A 14,596-nucleotide genomic window follows, 5' to 3' on the forward strand; every position below is an offset into this window, starting at 1 on the left:
CAGCCAGCCCTGGCAGAACAGTCTTTCAAAATATTTCTTTTCTAAAGCTGCTGTTGGCATTCCTACCAAAATATTGCAGAAATGCAGGTTACCTACCTACCATCGACTAGCGGAGGAGCAGGTGGCTGCAGCTTTGTTGGGCTGGTAGGGGAAGTGGTATGGGAGAGTCTCTCTTCTAACGTTCCATGATTTCCTTTCTGACCACCATCACCCTCGTAAATTTTTTGCTTCAGCTGCTGAATTTCCTGGTCCAGGCTATAAAGAGATCTTTAAATGTAATTCACTTTGTTTTAGAGTATCGTTGATTCCCATCATTCTTACGGAAAGTACCGGACTTACACTGGAATACACTTACGTAAGATCATAGGTATTAAAATTTATGACAATACAAAAATCATAATTGTTCTTTAAGCATATTTAGACAGAAAAATAGAGACAGCCTCCAAAACACATTACAATAGCATTATTAATTTAAACAACTTCAATAATTCCAATGCAATAGGTATCTAACTCAGCACATTAAACATTAATTCAGACTTAACATGTCTATTAGCATCACTTGAATAAACTTTCCTCTTTACAGAACTCTATCAATGACCTCACTTATTAGCTTCCAGTGTGAAGTAAATGAATAAACAGGGGGGTGGAATTACAAAAGCAAAATAGAGCACTAGTCCAAAAAAAATAAAACCACAAAGGCAACCTAAACCAATTAAGTGGCAAAACATATCTGTAAGAAAATCTTTAAAGTGTGTAATACATATAAATCTTATTTTCCAGTTATTCCTTCTGTCTGTATATATATATCTTTGAAAATTTACTTACAAAATAAAATATCTAAGATTTATTTTATATACCTAATAAGTCATCTTTTGAAATGGAAACCTTCTAACTTTAACAAATACACCTCATACCAGCCAGATTTATGCACAGAATAGAATATGCAGAACACACTATTCACTTGTGAAGTAGCTGAGATTAGATTAGTAACACAGTAATAATCTTCCCCATTTCCATGACCACTTTTGCCTCTAAAGGGAATTGTTTTTCTAAAGGTTACTGGAAAAATAAAGAATAAAAGAAGTTCCTGCAAAACCAGAGGAAACTATGCCAAGCTGAGATTCTACCGCTTATCCTACAACTGCACATATCCAAACTAAAGTACAATGCTACAACTACTGTACTCTATTCTGGAGGTTAAAGCAGAAAATTAAAGAGATGATGAATGCTGAGGCTTAGGTTGGAGTAAAGCAGGCTGAATTGTTACTTCATTTTTAGAGTACTTTTTGCTGCACTGCCAGAAGCCGTCTGTTTCTTCTGATTAGCAGCAAAACAATGTTGTATCCTGAGGGAAAATGGATGGAAGATGTCTGGTGGATATAGGAGAGTGTTTGCATCTATGGAAAATCAATTTAACCACAAAAATCAGAATTACGCTAAAGGAACAAAACTTATCTCTTGATTTGTAAACATCCTACTATCAAAAGATATCACATCCTATAGCTATAAACTTATCCAGCTGTGCGATGCATCCACCAGCAAGTACACTGAACTGCACCTTGCCACTTGTGAGCGATACACGCCGGTGTCGCAGAGACGACTCTAAAGTTCCTTTATGGTCATTCTATTGCCACAAACTTCTGCCAGTAAAGACAAAAATGCGTATGCATTATTCCGGTATAAGTTACCACCAAATTATCGTTTCAGGGGTCACCCTGTAGGTGAAAGAATTTGAGCTAACGTATTATTCAAATTGGAAAACACATTTTATCCAGTTATGATGGACTTTTGCTCACAGAGCATTTCAAATGAATATTGCATTTAAACATTTTCAGAGAGTTAACACTGATCTGAACCAGAGCACATCATCGTATAATGGTATCTAGATAAATAATAAGACACACAAACACATATGCTTACTATAGTGCCCACGACATTGCGTACTGCGAAGTGTAAACTCAAACACAGGAGCGATAAATAGCCTGAAACATTTAACATACCACCAGGTATCTTAGGATTTTCTTCTGCCACAACATTCATAAAAACACTCTGAACTGAATTATTCAGGCCCCTGAGCCATGCACTAGAAGACTTCGAAGTTTTATTTAGTTTTTGCAAGAGGACTTCAAAGTAAACAAGAAAAAAAAAACAGAAAAAAAAAAAAAAGAGACCTTTTCACTTCCTTGGTATCTTTTCCAAACCTCAGTCTTCTAGCTGACAACATATTTTTTCTCTTATCACACAACCCAGCAATCTCTTGAGGGCTAACTAAGCTGTCTATTTTCACGGAACCTCCAGTTGTTTATAGCTGACTTCAGTCAAGCGAGATGCTTAGTGTAGAAAACAAGATTTTATGTTCAAGACAATTATGAAAAATAATGGCAATATCCACAACAAAATGATAAATCAGTACTGAAAATCCTTGACTACAATCCACACAATGCGGCTCTAAATGTTGAAAAAGTGACCTTTACATAGGGTATAGAAAGTAACTGCTCTCTTCTGATAATGGTTTAAAAGGAAAAGAATACAGAAGAGCTCTTCAATTTGGCTAGAAGCAAGTTACTTTAAGGTGGTTTTTCTAATCAAGCATCTGTTTGAAGGGTTGACAAAAGAGTCAGATAACCAGTGTAATATTTAAAAAAAGAAATTACAAATTCTACCTCAAGTTAAAAAAAAAAAAAAAAAAAACAACCCACATCATTTTTTCACCAATAACGACAATAACGACAGGTTTTAAAGCCCTAGGATCAGCAAATCAGACAACACATTTAAAAGTGGCAATTCTGCCCTTTTTCCATTCTGCATGGATTAATCCCAGTGAATTTTTGCTCAGGTGAAAAATAAAACAAAAGACTTCCTCCTCTTCCACATAGGAAGACCCTTCCTTACCTGAATCACTTTTCTCTGAGCATCCCATACTTAGGCTGAATGTCCACCCTTGATTTCGGGAGAGCTGATTCCCACCCTTGACTTTGGGAGAGCTGACTTTGGCCTCTTGAAGAACCTGCTTGGTATGGTGCCATGGAAAGAAGCGCTGGAGGGAAGAGGGGCCCAAGAAAGCTGGTTAATATTCAAGGACCACCTCCTCCAAGCTCAGGAGCGATGCATCCCTACAAAGAGGAAGGCAGGCACAAAAGCCAGGAGGCCTGCATGGATGAACAAGGAGCTCCTGGACACGACCAAAAGGAAAAAGGAGGCCCACAGCGACTGGAAACAGGGGCAGGTAGCCTGGGAGGAATACAGAGGAATCGTTCGAGCAGCCAGGGATCGGGTTAGACAAGCTAAAGCCCAGATAGAACTAAATCTGGCCAGGGACATCAAGACAAACAAAAACTCCTTCTTTAAGTATGTCAGTGAGAAAAGAAAGACTAGGGAAAGTGTGGGCCCTCTCCAGAAAGAAACACAAGAACAGGTTGCCCAGGACAGAGACAGAGCTGAGGTACTCAATGACTTTTTTCCCCCTCAGTCTTCACTGACACGGACTGCAGCCACACTGCCCATGATGCAGAATGCAAAGGCAAGGATTGGGAAAATGGAGAACCACCCACTGTAGGTGAAGATCAAGTGCGAGAGAAGGTGCACAAGTCCATTGGACCCGATAAGATGCATCTGCGGGTCCTGAGGGAACTGCAGATGAAGTCACTAAGCCACTAGCCATCATATTTGAGAAGTCGTGGCAGTCTGGCGAGGTTCTGGCTGACTGGAAAAGGGGAAACATAACCCCTATTTTCAAAAAGGGAAACAAGGAAGACCCAGGGAACTACAGGCCAGCCAGTCTCACCTCTGTGCCTGGCAAGATCATGGAGCAGATCCTCCTGGAAACTCTGCTGAGGCACGTAGAAAACAAGGAGGTGATTGGTGGCAGCCAGCATGGCTTCCCAAGGGCAAGACATGCCTGAAAAATCTGGTGGCCTTCTACAAAGGGGTTACAGCGGGGACAAGGGAAGATCAACTGATATCATCTACCTGGACTTGTGCAAAGCGTTTGACACCGTCCCACACGATATCCTGGTCTCTAAATTGAAGAGACATGGATTCGATAAATGGACCACTTGGTGGATAAAGAACTGGCTGGACGGTCGCACTCAAAGAGTTGCGGTCAATAGCTTAATGTCCAAGTGGAGACCAGTGACCAGTGGCGTTCCTCAGGGGTCGGTACTGGGGTCTGTACTGTTCAACATCTTTGTTGGCGACATGGACAGTGGGGTCGAGTGCACCCTCAGCAAGTTTGCCGATGATACCAAGCTGTTTGGCAAGGTAGACACGCTGGAGGGGAGGGATGCCATCCAAAGGGACCTGGACAGGCTGGAGAGGTGGGCCCAAGCCAACCTCGTGCAGTTCAACAAGGCCAAGTGCAAGGTCCTACATCTGAGTCGGAGCAATGCCAAGCACAAATACAGGCTCGGCGGGGAATGGCTGGAGAGCAGCCCTGAGGAGAAGGACCTGGGGGTGCTGAGTGACGAGAAGCTCAACATGAGCCAGCAATGTGTGATCACAGCCCAGAAGGCCAACCGTATCCTGGGCTGCATCAGAAGAAGCGTGGCCAGCAGGTCAAAGGAGGTGATTCTGCCCCTCTACTCCACTCTTGTGAGACCCCACCTGGAGTACTGCATCCAGCTCTGGAGTCCCCAACATAAGGACATGGACCTGCTGGAGCGTGTCCAGAGGAGAGCCACAAGGATGATCCGAGGGCTGGAGCACCTCTCCTGTGAGGAGAGGCTGAAAGAGTTGGGGCTGTTCAGCCTGGAGAAGAGAAGGCTCCGGGGAGATCTTATTGCGGCCTCCCAGTCCCTAAAGGGGGCCTACAGGAGAGCTGGGGAAGGACTTTATACTAGGGCATGTAGTGATAGGACGAGGGGGAATGGCTTTAAACTGAAAGAGGGCAGGTTCAGATTAAACATTAGGAAGAAGTTTTTCACTTTGAGGGTGGTAAGGCACTGGAACAGGCTGCCTAGAGAGGTTGTTGAGGCCCCATCCCTGGAGGTGTTCAAGGCCAGACTGGACGTGGCCTTGGGCAACCTGGTCTAGTGGGAGGTGTCCCTGCCCAGGGCAGGGGGGTTGGAACTCGATGATCTTCAAGGTCCTTTCCAACCTAAACCATTCTTATATGTTATGCTCATATGTTATGCTACCAGATATCACGTGTATAACTGATGAAATTGCTTCTGTATCTAAAAGGGTTTGTTATTCCATAGGGCTGTATTAAAGCCTCTGTAGATTTTCAAATAAGCTTAAAAACTACCGTCAAATTCTACACGGATATATGGCTAATCTATTTTATTTTGCCCTGAAACCAATAACAGAAACCTAAACATTGCACCAGTTTACTTTGAATACCGGAAGCGTCCAATACATCGACTTTTGAGACACACAGTTGGCAGTCCACTACAATTATCATTCTCCATATCTTGAACACATATCTATCTTGTTAATGATACAGAAACAAAATGTTTACACCTCAACATTTTAAGAAAAAAAATAATTGTTAGATGATACATGTTTTTATAAGAACATAAGGTTGGCTGAGCTTTCTAAATAGGTAAAAATATTGAAGTACTGTGATGGCGAATGCAAATACTATACTGCTGAGGATGGGATAAGTATCCAAACACAACAGAAATTCAAGAGTGAACAACAATCCTTTAAAAAGCAATAGAGAGTTTCAATTCCTGTTACGCTACTTGAGACTCATCAAGAAATTCAAATACCCGGACACAAAACAAGTCACACTCTCAACATCTACAGTATAAAATGATTCACTTTTTGTGGATAGGTTCTAATAAATGGAAGCTACCACAACACTTACCGTTCTCGGTCTTGCTCGAGGGCTTTCTGCTCAGCTTCTAGACTAGCTTGCAGTCCTGCCTGTTCACTGCAGCTGTTGTTCAAGGTGGCAAGCTTCTGTTTCTGCTCTTCAATTTCAAAGTCTATTGTCGAGCGACGTTGCAAAGCAGAGTGCCTCCTTTCTAACTTAGCAACGGCTTGCTCCAGCGCCTCTCTCTGCTGTTTTTCCCTTGATTCAAGGATTTCTTTTTCCTTTTTCCGAACCTTTTCTTCCTGACGAGCTACATTGGCTGTGAATTCAAAGGTTTCTTGAAGCTGCTGCAGCTGATTTGTGCTAGCTCTATACTGGGCAAGCTGCTCTTCTTTTTCTTCTATTTCTTTCTCAATTTGATAGAGAGTATTATCTAACCCTAACAAGCCCCTATCAAGGACTTCAGAAGCTCTCTGTTTTTCTTCCAGCAGAGCTGGCAAATGATTACTCTTCAGGTACTCAAGCTGGCGTACTTTAGATTGGAGCCTGTACTCCGCTGGCTTTATCTTGTCAACTTCTTCAGCCTTCAGTACGGCATCCACAAAGTTTTCATCATCTCGCTGGCGATTTACATGTTCATCATGTGCAAATTTTAAGTGTTCCAGAGCTCTTTTTTCATCTTCTATTTCCTTTTCCAGGTGATCCATTTGTTCAACTAAATCTTTTTCCAAAATAGTCAACTGTTGCAGTTGTTTCCTTTTAAACTCTATGAAATCATGCTGTGCTTTTTCTAACTCTTCACGGTTTTCATCACCTTCTGACCGGGCTTCCTTGACTTTCAAAAGAGATTCTCTAATATCTTCAAGATCTCTTTTCTCTTCTTCAACTCTTTGTACATCCCCTCTCTTCAGGAGCTCTATCATGACCTGCTTCTCTCGAAGTTGTTCTTCTAGATGAGCCACCAGCATCACCTGCTCCCTCTCTTGTTCTTCAAGTCTCTTTTTTTCTGATTCCAGCTTAATATACTGTTCATCTTTTTCCTTTTTAAGTTTTTCTAGTTCACGGAAAATCTGCATTTTCTCCGCTTTTTCATTATGATTGAGTTCTTGTAGTCGCTGTAACTCCTCTTTGACTCGGGCAAAGATTTCCTCCTGCTGCTTTTTCTTTTGAAGCTCTATCTCCTGTTGTTCCCGTAATCTCTCTTCTTCAAATTTTTCTTTCTCAGCCAGCAAATCCTTTAACCTGCTCTCAATGTGAACACTTCTCCGTTTCAGGCTCTCTTCCTGTTTTCGAATTTGCAGCTGCACTATTTCTGTCTCTTTGCGCTGCGACTCTACTTCTTGCTGCATTCTTACAAGTTCTGCTTTGTCGGATCTTTGCTTTTCTTCCATCTCTTCTATTTGTTTCCTACAGTAAAACATTCACATGCAGTATTTCAAAGTTGGTTTTTTTTTTTTTTTTTTTCCAAAAAACAACATATCCCTTAGAAGTTAAAAAGGTTTGGACAGAGATTTTGCAGTATATATAATGGTTTCTTTTTTTAATAGATTTGTCCTGCCACAGGTTAAGATCTTACATTGCTTGGAAGTGACTCAATGATTGAGACAAATGGTAAAGGGATTCAAATAGTCTAATTCAACATAAAAAGTTGAGGATATATGAAGTTATAGGAAGACATGCTATATAGCACTTACATTAGAAAATTAGACTGTATTAGTTCTGTCAAATCTAATAAAAATATTGATAGAACACATGCATGCACTCAGTGAAGAGTAAATAATATATTTTTATACATGCATACATTCTCATATACACAAACTTATATAAAAGGACCTGATCAGAAATTTGCCTCAACAAATTTAAGCCAACAGATGAATTAACACAACGCCTTCTCTTTAGGTGAACCCAACTGAATTATTGATAAACAGGATTATAAGATTAGAAACAGATGTATTACTTCAAGAAAAATTATTACATCCTGTGCAATCTCTCTTTTAAAGGTTCTAGTGCATTCCAAGCGAGGACACACTGAGACTTGAAGATCACCATTATCCTCATAATACAATCGCCTGAAGACATGCAGAGACAACCTGCAAGTTGGCTGGTTATTTTGTGAGACGTTAAAGTCAGATGAATTAAAGCACAATCAAAGCAACTTCAGTGCAATCAAATTCAGTGAATTCAAATCCTATCAACACAACAAAGAGGATAAATATCACTGATTCTGTTGCATCATTTGCTGAATAACATCTTCTAATGCTTCAGAGTTTCAGGGGTTTTCTGAGTTTACTTAACTTAGTCCAACTATATAAACAGCTCTTTCAAAATGGAGTAAGCAATCTGTAGCTGAGGTGGCAGAAAGTGTCTTTCCGCTTATGAATCTAATCAATGCTGTGATCTGCAACAAGGTGAGAGCTCTAACTTGTAAATCTTAGCAGGTATGATTAGCCAGAACAGTCAGCTCAGTTTGCCAGCTGACAACAATACTTTTTTTTTGCATTTCAAACTGATTTTGAAATAATGTTCTGGTAAGTACGATTGGTATGCCCATACCAGCACTTCTGTCCTATTTAAGAGAAGCGGAGTTTGTAACGGTAGTTCTTTCCATCAAGATTCAATCCAAGGCAACTAAACCATAAAAAAGATCTAAATAATGTAATTTGCCATCTTTTAAAATAATACCATGAAAATTAAGAGCAAGAGTAATATACTACATTTGTATAATCTACCCTCCTCATAACTTTGTGTTCGGTATTGTCTTTGCTAAAGATCACAGCTACAATTCAGCCTGACTATCTGTTATTAGTAAGAATGAACAGTTCAAGAAAATAACCAAAATCTTCATAGAAGACAAAAAAATTACATTCTTTAGATCCTCTGCTTGCTGAGTAACACCATGACTTCAAATTAACGATTTAAATGGATCTACAACGTGTATATACACAAACACAGACGTAAAGACCACAGAGAATGTTACCTTTTACTTTCTAATTTTTCAAGCTCTTCTCGCTGTTGTCTCTCAAATTCTAGCCTGGTTTAAAAAAAAAAAAAAAAAAACAAACAAAAAAAAAACACCACACAATACAAAGCTTATTACTTCTTGAATATCACAAAAAATAGAAAGATGTGATGGAATTGACTGTCTGTTTAGAAGATTATAACAATGGTACAAATCAAGAGTTTTATAAAACTACTTTCTACAGTAACAGAAAATATTTCCTTCATTAGGGTTACAAATCAGATATCATGCTGTCTGACACAAGTGCAAACAGAAAAGTAAATGAACTTCTGGGAAAAAAAAAACCCAACTATTTAAAAAGTAAAGTTAAACAAAACAGATAAATGATTAGCATAGCCTCTGCAAGTTAATTACATGCGGACATGGCAATCAATACATAGAAATTGAATTTCTGTACCTTAGACAGATCGGTCCTTTTACAGGGAAAAGACTGCCATGGGAGGCAGGGGGAAACAGAGCGATCAATTAAGAAAGGAATTGATAGAAAAAACATATTAGCAGTACAGAATATTTTAAAGTCAACAACAGTTTGTTTTATTAGAGGTTAAACTGGTTAGATTCGTAGAACGTTTGTCACATTACAACTCAAAAGTAAAATTTAAATAATTGCTCTTTCTAAACACATTTTTCAAATGCCAATTATAGTTAAATTGATGCTCTTCTTCCTATGGTTTATTAACTTGGCCACTTCTGAGAAGGGAAAGAACTATGAAGCTACACTACAGCATGCTTATAGTCCCTTCCTTTTCCTCCCAAGAACAAGAAAAAAACCCACTAAAACGTTGCTATAATGTAAATCAGTGAGGTTGAAAAACCTCAAATTCCTGTGAAGTGCAACATTTGAGTACAGAACACAATGCAAACCCATTTATCCAAAATATTCTGAGATTTTAATGTATTTAGTTTCATAAGGTTCTGAAAAATTATGGGAGAGTATTTTTCATCATTTTTAATATCAGCTCTTATTACAGTTGTACAGAAGTCTTTCTCCTATTTTGTTTTCCTTTGAAAGTTTTACTTTTTTTTTTTTTAAGGAAACTTTTCTAAATAAGTATTAAAAAAAGCATAGAGAACCTACATATGGACTGAAATATTCAACCAAATACACAAATACCCAGTTATTTCAGGCCTGCTACAGTGTAAGGATTTTGCAGGTTAGTGAGATAGTCCATAAACGCTGAAAGAATGCAAGACTGCCCCACAAGTTAACTTCAAAAATGTGATTAACAGCAGTTTAAGATGTCATGACCACAGTTATGTAGACGGATATTTTTTTTAATAAATAAGATATTTTTAATATTTCTTTCTAAAATCATACAAACGCCTACAACAAAAAGGAATTGCCCTTGGATACATGCAAAAAAAATAAAACAATAATCTAACATTTACAAAGCCATTTAAATGAACTTTGATTCTTACATGCTCAAGAAGCATCTTTCTAACCATTGCAATACTGGAGAAAGACTAGTTTAACAAATTCCATTTTCCCTATTTCTCACAAATTCACTTAAAAAAAAATACCTTCTACGATGCCTAAGAGATTATCAAATGTAGATTTTCATACACAACTCCAGACATCTGCAGCCTTCATGTAAATGTCTCATCAAGAGCCCTTTCACATTTGCATTAAGACTGTCTAGGATGGGCACTTCTGGGCATTATCTCAAAATTACAGCACAAGAAGAGATAACAATTTGGTAGTTTTCATTTTATCATAATTTCTGTAGCAGCAATGCAAAGTCCACAAAGTTACGCAAAGGGAACAAAAAGCAATCTTGAGGGACCATCAGAAAGCAAAAGCTTAATTTAATAGTTAACATGAAGTTTCTTCCCTCCCCTCCCCCCCCCCCTTTTTTTTTTTTTTTCTTCTTCTTTAAGTTATACTTCAAAAGCCCTTGCTTTGGCTATGGTCTACGTCTGGATTTCAGAGTTGTTACTTATCACTTATTACCTAGGGCTTGGATGACAAATGTCACTATATTCATCATTACTTCAGTCCAAAATAATATAGACCCTGAGGAATACAGCTCTGGTCGGTGTAAACGCAGATGTCCATTGGGCGCTGACAGATGTAGACCATCTTTGCTTAGACAGCTGGCAAAGACGATTTACAAGTACTCCCATGCTTGGTTAAGCCACAATGAATTGAAATGCTTCAGATCAGCTAATAATGTGCAAAACCCAGAGCAAAAAGCTTTTGATATTTTGACTGTCCTATAAAACACATAATTTGGCAAAAACGTTTTATATAAGCATAAAAATCATAGAATTGTCTAGGTTGGAAGAGACCTTTAAGATCATCAAGTCCAACCATCACCATAACATTGCCAAGTCCACCACTAAACCATGTCCCTCAGCACCACGTCTACCCATCTTTTAAATACCTCCAGGGATGGCGACTCCACCACTTCCCTGGGCAGCCTGTTCCAATGCTTGACAACCCTTTCCGTGAAGAAAATTTTCCTAATATTCAACCTAAACCTCCCCTGGTACAACTTGAGGTGGTATCTCTTATCATATCACTTGTTACTTGGGAGAAGAGACGGACCCCCCCTCACTACACCCTCCTTTCAGGTAGCTGCAGAGAGAGATAAGGTCTCCCCTCAGCCTCCTCTTCTCCAAGCTAAACAACCCCAGCTCCCTCAGTCGTTCCTCATAAGATTTGTCCTCCAGACCCCTCACCAGCTTCGTAGGCCGTCTCTGGACGTGCTCCAGAATATCAATATCTTTCTTGTAGTGAGGGGCCCAAAACTGAACACAGTGCTTGAGGTGCGGCCTCACCGGTGATGAGTACAGGGGGACAATCACTTCCCTAGTCCCACTGGCCACACTGTTTCTAATACAAGCCAGGATGCTACTGGCCACCTTGGCTACCTGGACACGCTGTTGGCTCATATTCAGGTGCTGTTGACCAGCACCCGCAGGTCCTTTTCCACCAGGCAGCCATCCAGCCACTCTTCCCCAAGCCCGTAGCACTGCATGGGGTTGTTGTGACCCAAGCGCTGGACCTGGCACTTGGCCTTGTTGAACTTCATACAGTTGGCCTTGGCCCATCGAGCCAACTTGTCCAGATCCCTCTGTAGAGCCTTCCTGCCCTCAAGCAGGTCAACACTTCTGCCTAACTTTGTGTCATCTGCAAACTTACAAAATGGTAACTAGCTTTTGATTGAGATCTGACACAAGGAAAATGAGCCGTCATCACAATCCGTCTGATATAAAAACAGGTCAGTGGTGAAACCTCTCTAATTTCCTCTCTGAGGAAGTGCCTCCAATACCTTCAACATTGGTGTAAGGACAATCAGTTTTACCTTACATTGAAATGAAACCAGTGGTGCTCAAGAGGTTGTTCAGGAAAGAGGAATGAACTGTATAATATTGGTTCTTTCTTCAGTGAAAATGGCTATTTCCAAAGCCAAATATGGATCATCATTAACACCCCAATCAACAGCCTCCAAACGCTACACCTAGCTGCCCTAAAAATTCACATTTTGTGCATTTTAGACAAGGAAATACTCTTAAGAGAAGGGCTGTTTTTTTTCTGCTACATAGACTCGGTGGTGCCTAAGACGGTCTGAGCTCCACTGAATGCTCTCCTACCACACTGTTATTCACCGCATCTCTATTCTCTACCAAAGGCACTCATGCTGCAGCCTTCATTTCTGCAGGGGTAATAATGACCGCTGTCTTCCTGAGCTGGCTACCTGTTTTCTCAACATATTTAGGAATTCACCACTTTTGAGACCATTACCTTTGCAATATTTGCTTCAAACTGGTTATGGGCTCAAAGTTATTTTCAGGACAGGAGAGAATCTGGGGAGGCAGCACAGGCAGTCAATGATTGCAGAAACCTTGTTACCTTGTTTCTTTAAGAAGCTAGTGAAAAACAAAATCTCAGCATCACCAAAAAATAATAAAATCACTGGCTATAACAAATCACTGCCAGTTTTACTCAGCACACATGCAAGATTGATGTTTTCCAGTTTAGTCTATCCGTAATAAAAAATCTCTTTCACATAACCTTTACTCCCTTTATTAACGCGAGCACTACCACGAATAGAAAAAAATATTAGCTTGAAATTAAAAAGAACAAAAGCATACAGATATTAAAGACTAATACCCACTCTTTCTTTTGTACATCTACCACAAAGGAACTTAATCTGATCAGTCTTGAATTAAATAGTCACGATTTTCCTGGAAAATGTGGCATATCTAGTGATAAGAGCAGTGTAGATAAGCTCCAGAGAAAGGAAGTCAGTTCTACTAGCACAGTACTACAATAGCTTAATTTACACAGGACAAAAGTACGATCTGGTAGTACATCTATTAGGAAAAACTGAGCACTGGCAGGACTACAAAGATATTACAATGCTGCTCAATTTATGAGATTAATTTCAAAAAACAAAACAAAAAAACCCCATGCTAAATCCATGACAAGACCAAGGTTTCTCACGAGTGGTTTTAGAGTTACAGTACAGTGTAGCTTACAAAAGTCCACAAATGAAATCTTCAGCATAAATCTATGTGCAAAATTCTATTCTGTCCAAAGCTTATTATCTGAAGCAGTGTTGCATGACATCAGATTAAAGACAAAGACTGGGAACAAGCGAACAAAGAATTTTGCATGTTAAGCCAAAATTTTATGCAACTATCTCCACATATTGGAAAGAGTCAAACAAAAACCACACACAACAAAAGCCACACACAAAGATCACCCATCTGAAAACACAAAGATAACACTAATTTTCACCTGGGAAAGATACAGATACAGTAAGCAAGATCCACCATTTATCTGCTTTATCAACACCTGAATGGCTCTTCTGCCATTGATTGCTACAGATGCTAGAACTGACAAGCTGTTTATTGCACCTACAGAAATTGCAAATTTAGCTGCCAACCCTTAGGTTAGGAATACTGAAACTGGAAGAAAAAGTGGTCTTGGAAGTGCTAAATTAACAAGCAGAATGCTAGTTAGCTACAGAAGTCACAAAAAACCCCCAGAGGGCCAGCTACTAAATCTACGTCTACACTGCTGGTGGGCAATATACCGTTATGTTAAGAGAAACTGATACTACCACCTACTGTAACAAAGGGTCATACCAGAGGACCACATTCCACATCGCTCCTGATGGGAAAAAAAAAAAAAAAAAAAAAAATCCAACCCATATTTAGTGTAGGATATTCTTTTCCATCTGCTCTTTTCCAAGAAGCAAGATGCTCGCAACCCCCCCCCAACACCTTTGATATCCAGAGATATCCAAGATGCTTGCGGTCTGCTTTAGTCAAAACGTATTCTTTCATTTAACTTGCATTCCCCCCAGCCACTTTTTCCCCTTAAAGTAACACTTTCTGCAGAATTACTTCTTTGGGATAAGCTTCCACATGATCAGAAAAACCCTAGTGCTGTCACAGAGGTAGAGACAGAAAGAAAACAGTGTTAGCACCAACATAAATAAATATAAAATTGTCATGGAACCCCAGCCTAAGCTGAAAAGCTGCTCTTGCCAAATTGCTGTCTGTAATGATGCATCAATTGTGGAAGATGCTTTCTTCTACTGATTCGTAAGATCAGGGCTCAGTTAAACTGCAGTGCTAACTTCAGAGCCCACCTTCTCTTTGCAGCAGTTATAAAAGCAGTATAAAACAGTCATATTTGAAGGGGTTTGGGGTGCGAGTTCTTGGTCTGGCTTGTTTGGTTGGTTTTTTTTGTTTGTTTGTTTTTTGTTTTTTTAAATTGTTGATCTATTAGGACAACACCTGCCTCTGCACTGCATGGGTCACGTGTATTATTAGGTATGGCATCTACTGTTTTAAGCAGTTAA

General features: G+C 39.6%; 1 protein-coding gene across 7 annotated transcripts in view; it reads right to left on the minus strand.

Annotated features, from left to right (window-relative positions):
• KIF16B (kinesin family member 16B) overlaps positions 1-14,596 on the minus strand; it is a 151,001-nt gene that overhangs the window by 62,206 nt on the left and 74,199 nt on the right. For 5 of the 7 annotated variants that reach the window (XM_082481950.1, XM_082481947.1, XM_082481946.1 and 2 more), the window contains exons 18-21: positions 9,175-9,207; positions 8,736-8,789; positions 5,810-7,165; positions 97-255 (exon numbers count right to left, since the gene is read on the minus strand). In XM_082481950.1, the coding sequence (XP_082338076.1) occupies positions 97-255; positions 5,810-7,165; positions 8,736-8,789; positions 9,175-9,207 (1,602 nt within the window). The remainder of the gene's footprint in view (positions 1-96; positions 256-5,809; positions 7,166-8,735; positions 8,790-9,174; positions 9,208-14,596) is intronic. The other 2 variants (XM_082481952.1, XM_082481948.1) reach the window with 2 other exon arrangements.

This window comes from Vanellus vanellus (genome assembly GCF_965231255.1).
Source record: "Vanellus vanellus genome assembly, chromosome: 3".
Classification (NCBI taxonomy): domain Eukaryota; kingdom Metazoa; phylum Chordata; class Aves; order Charadriiformes; family Charadriidae; genus Vanellus; species Vanellus vanellus.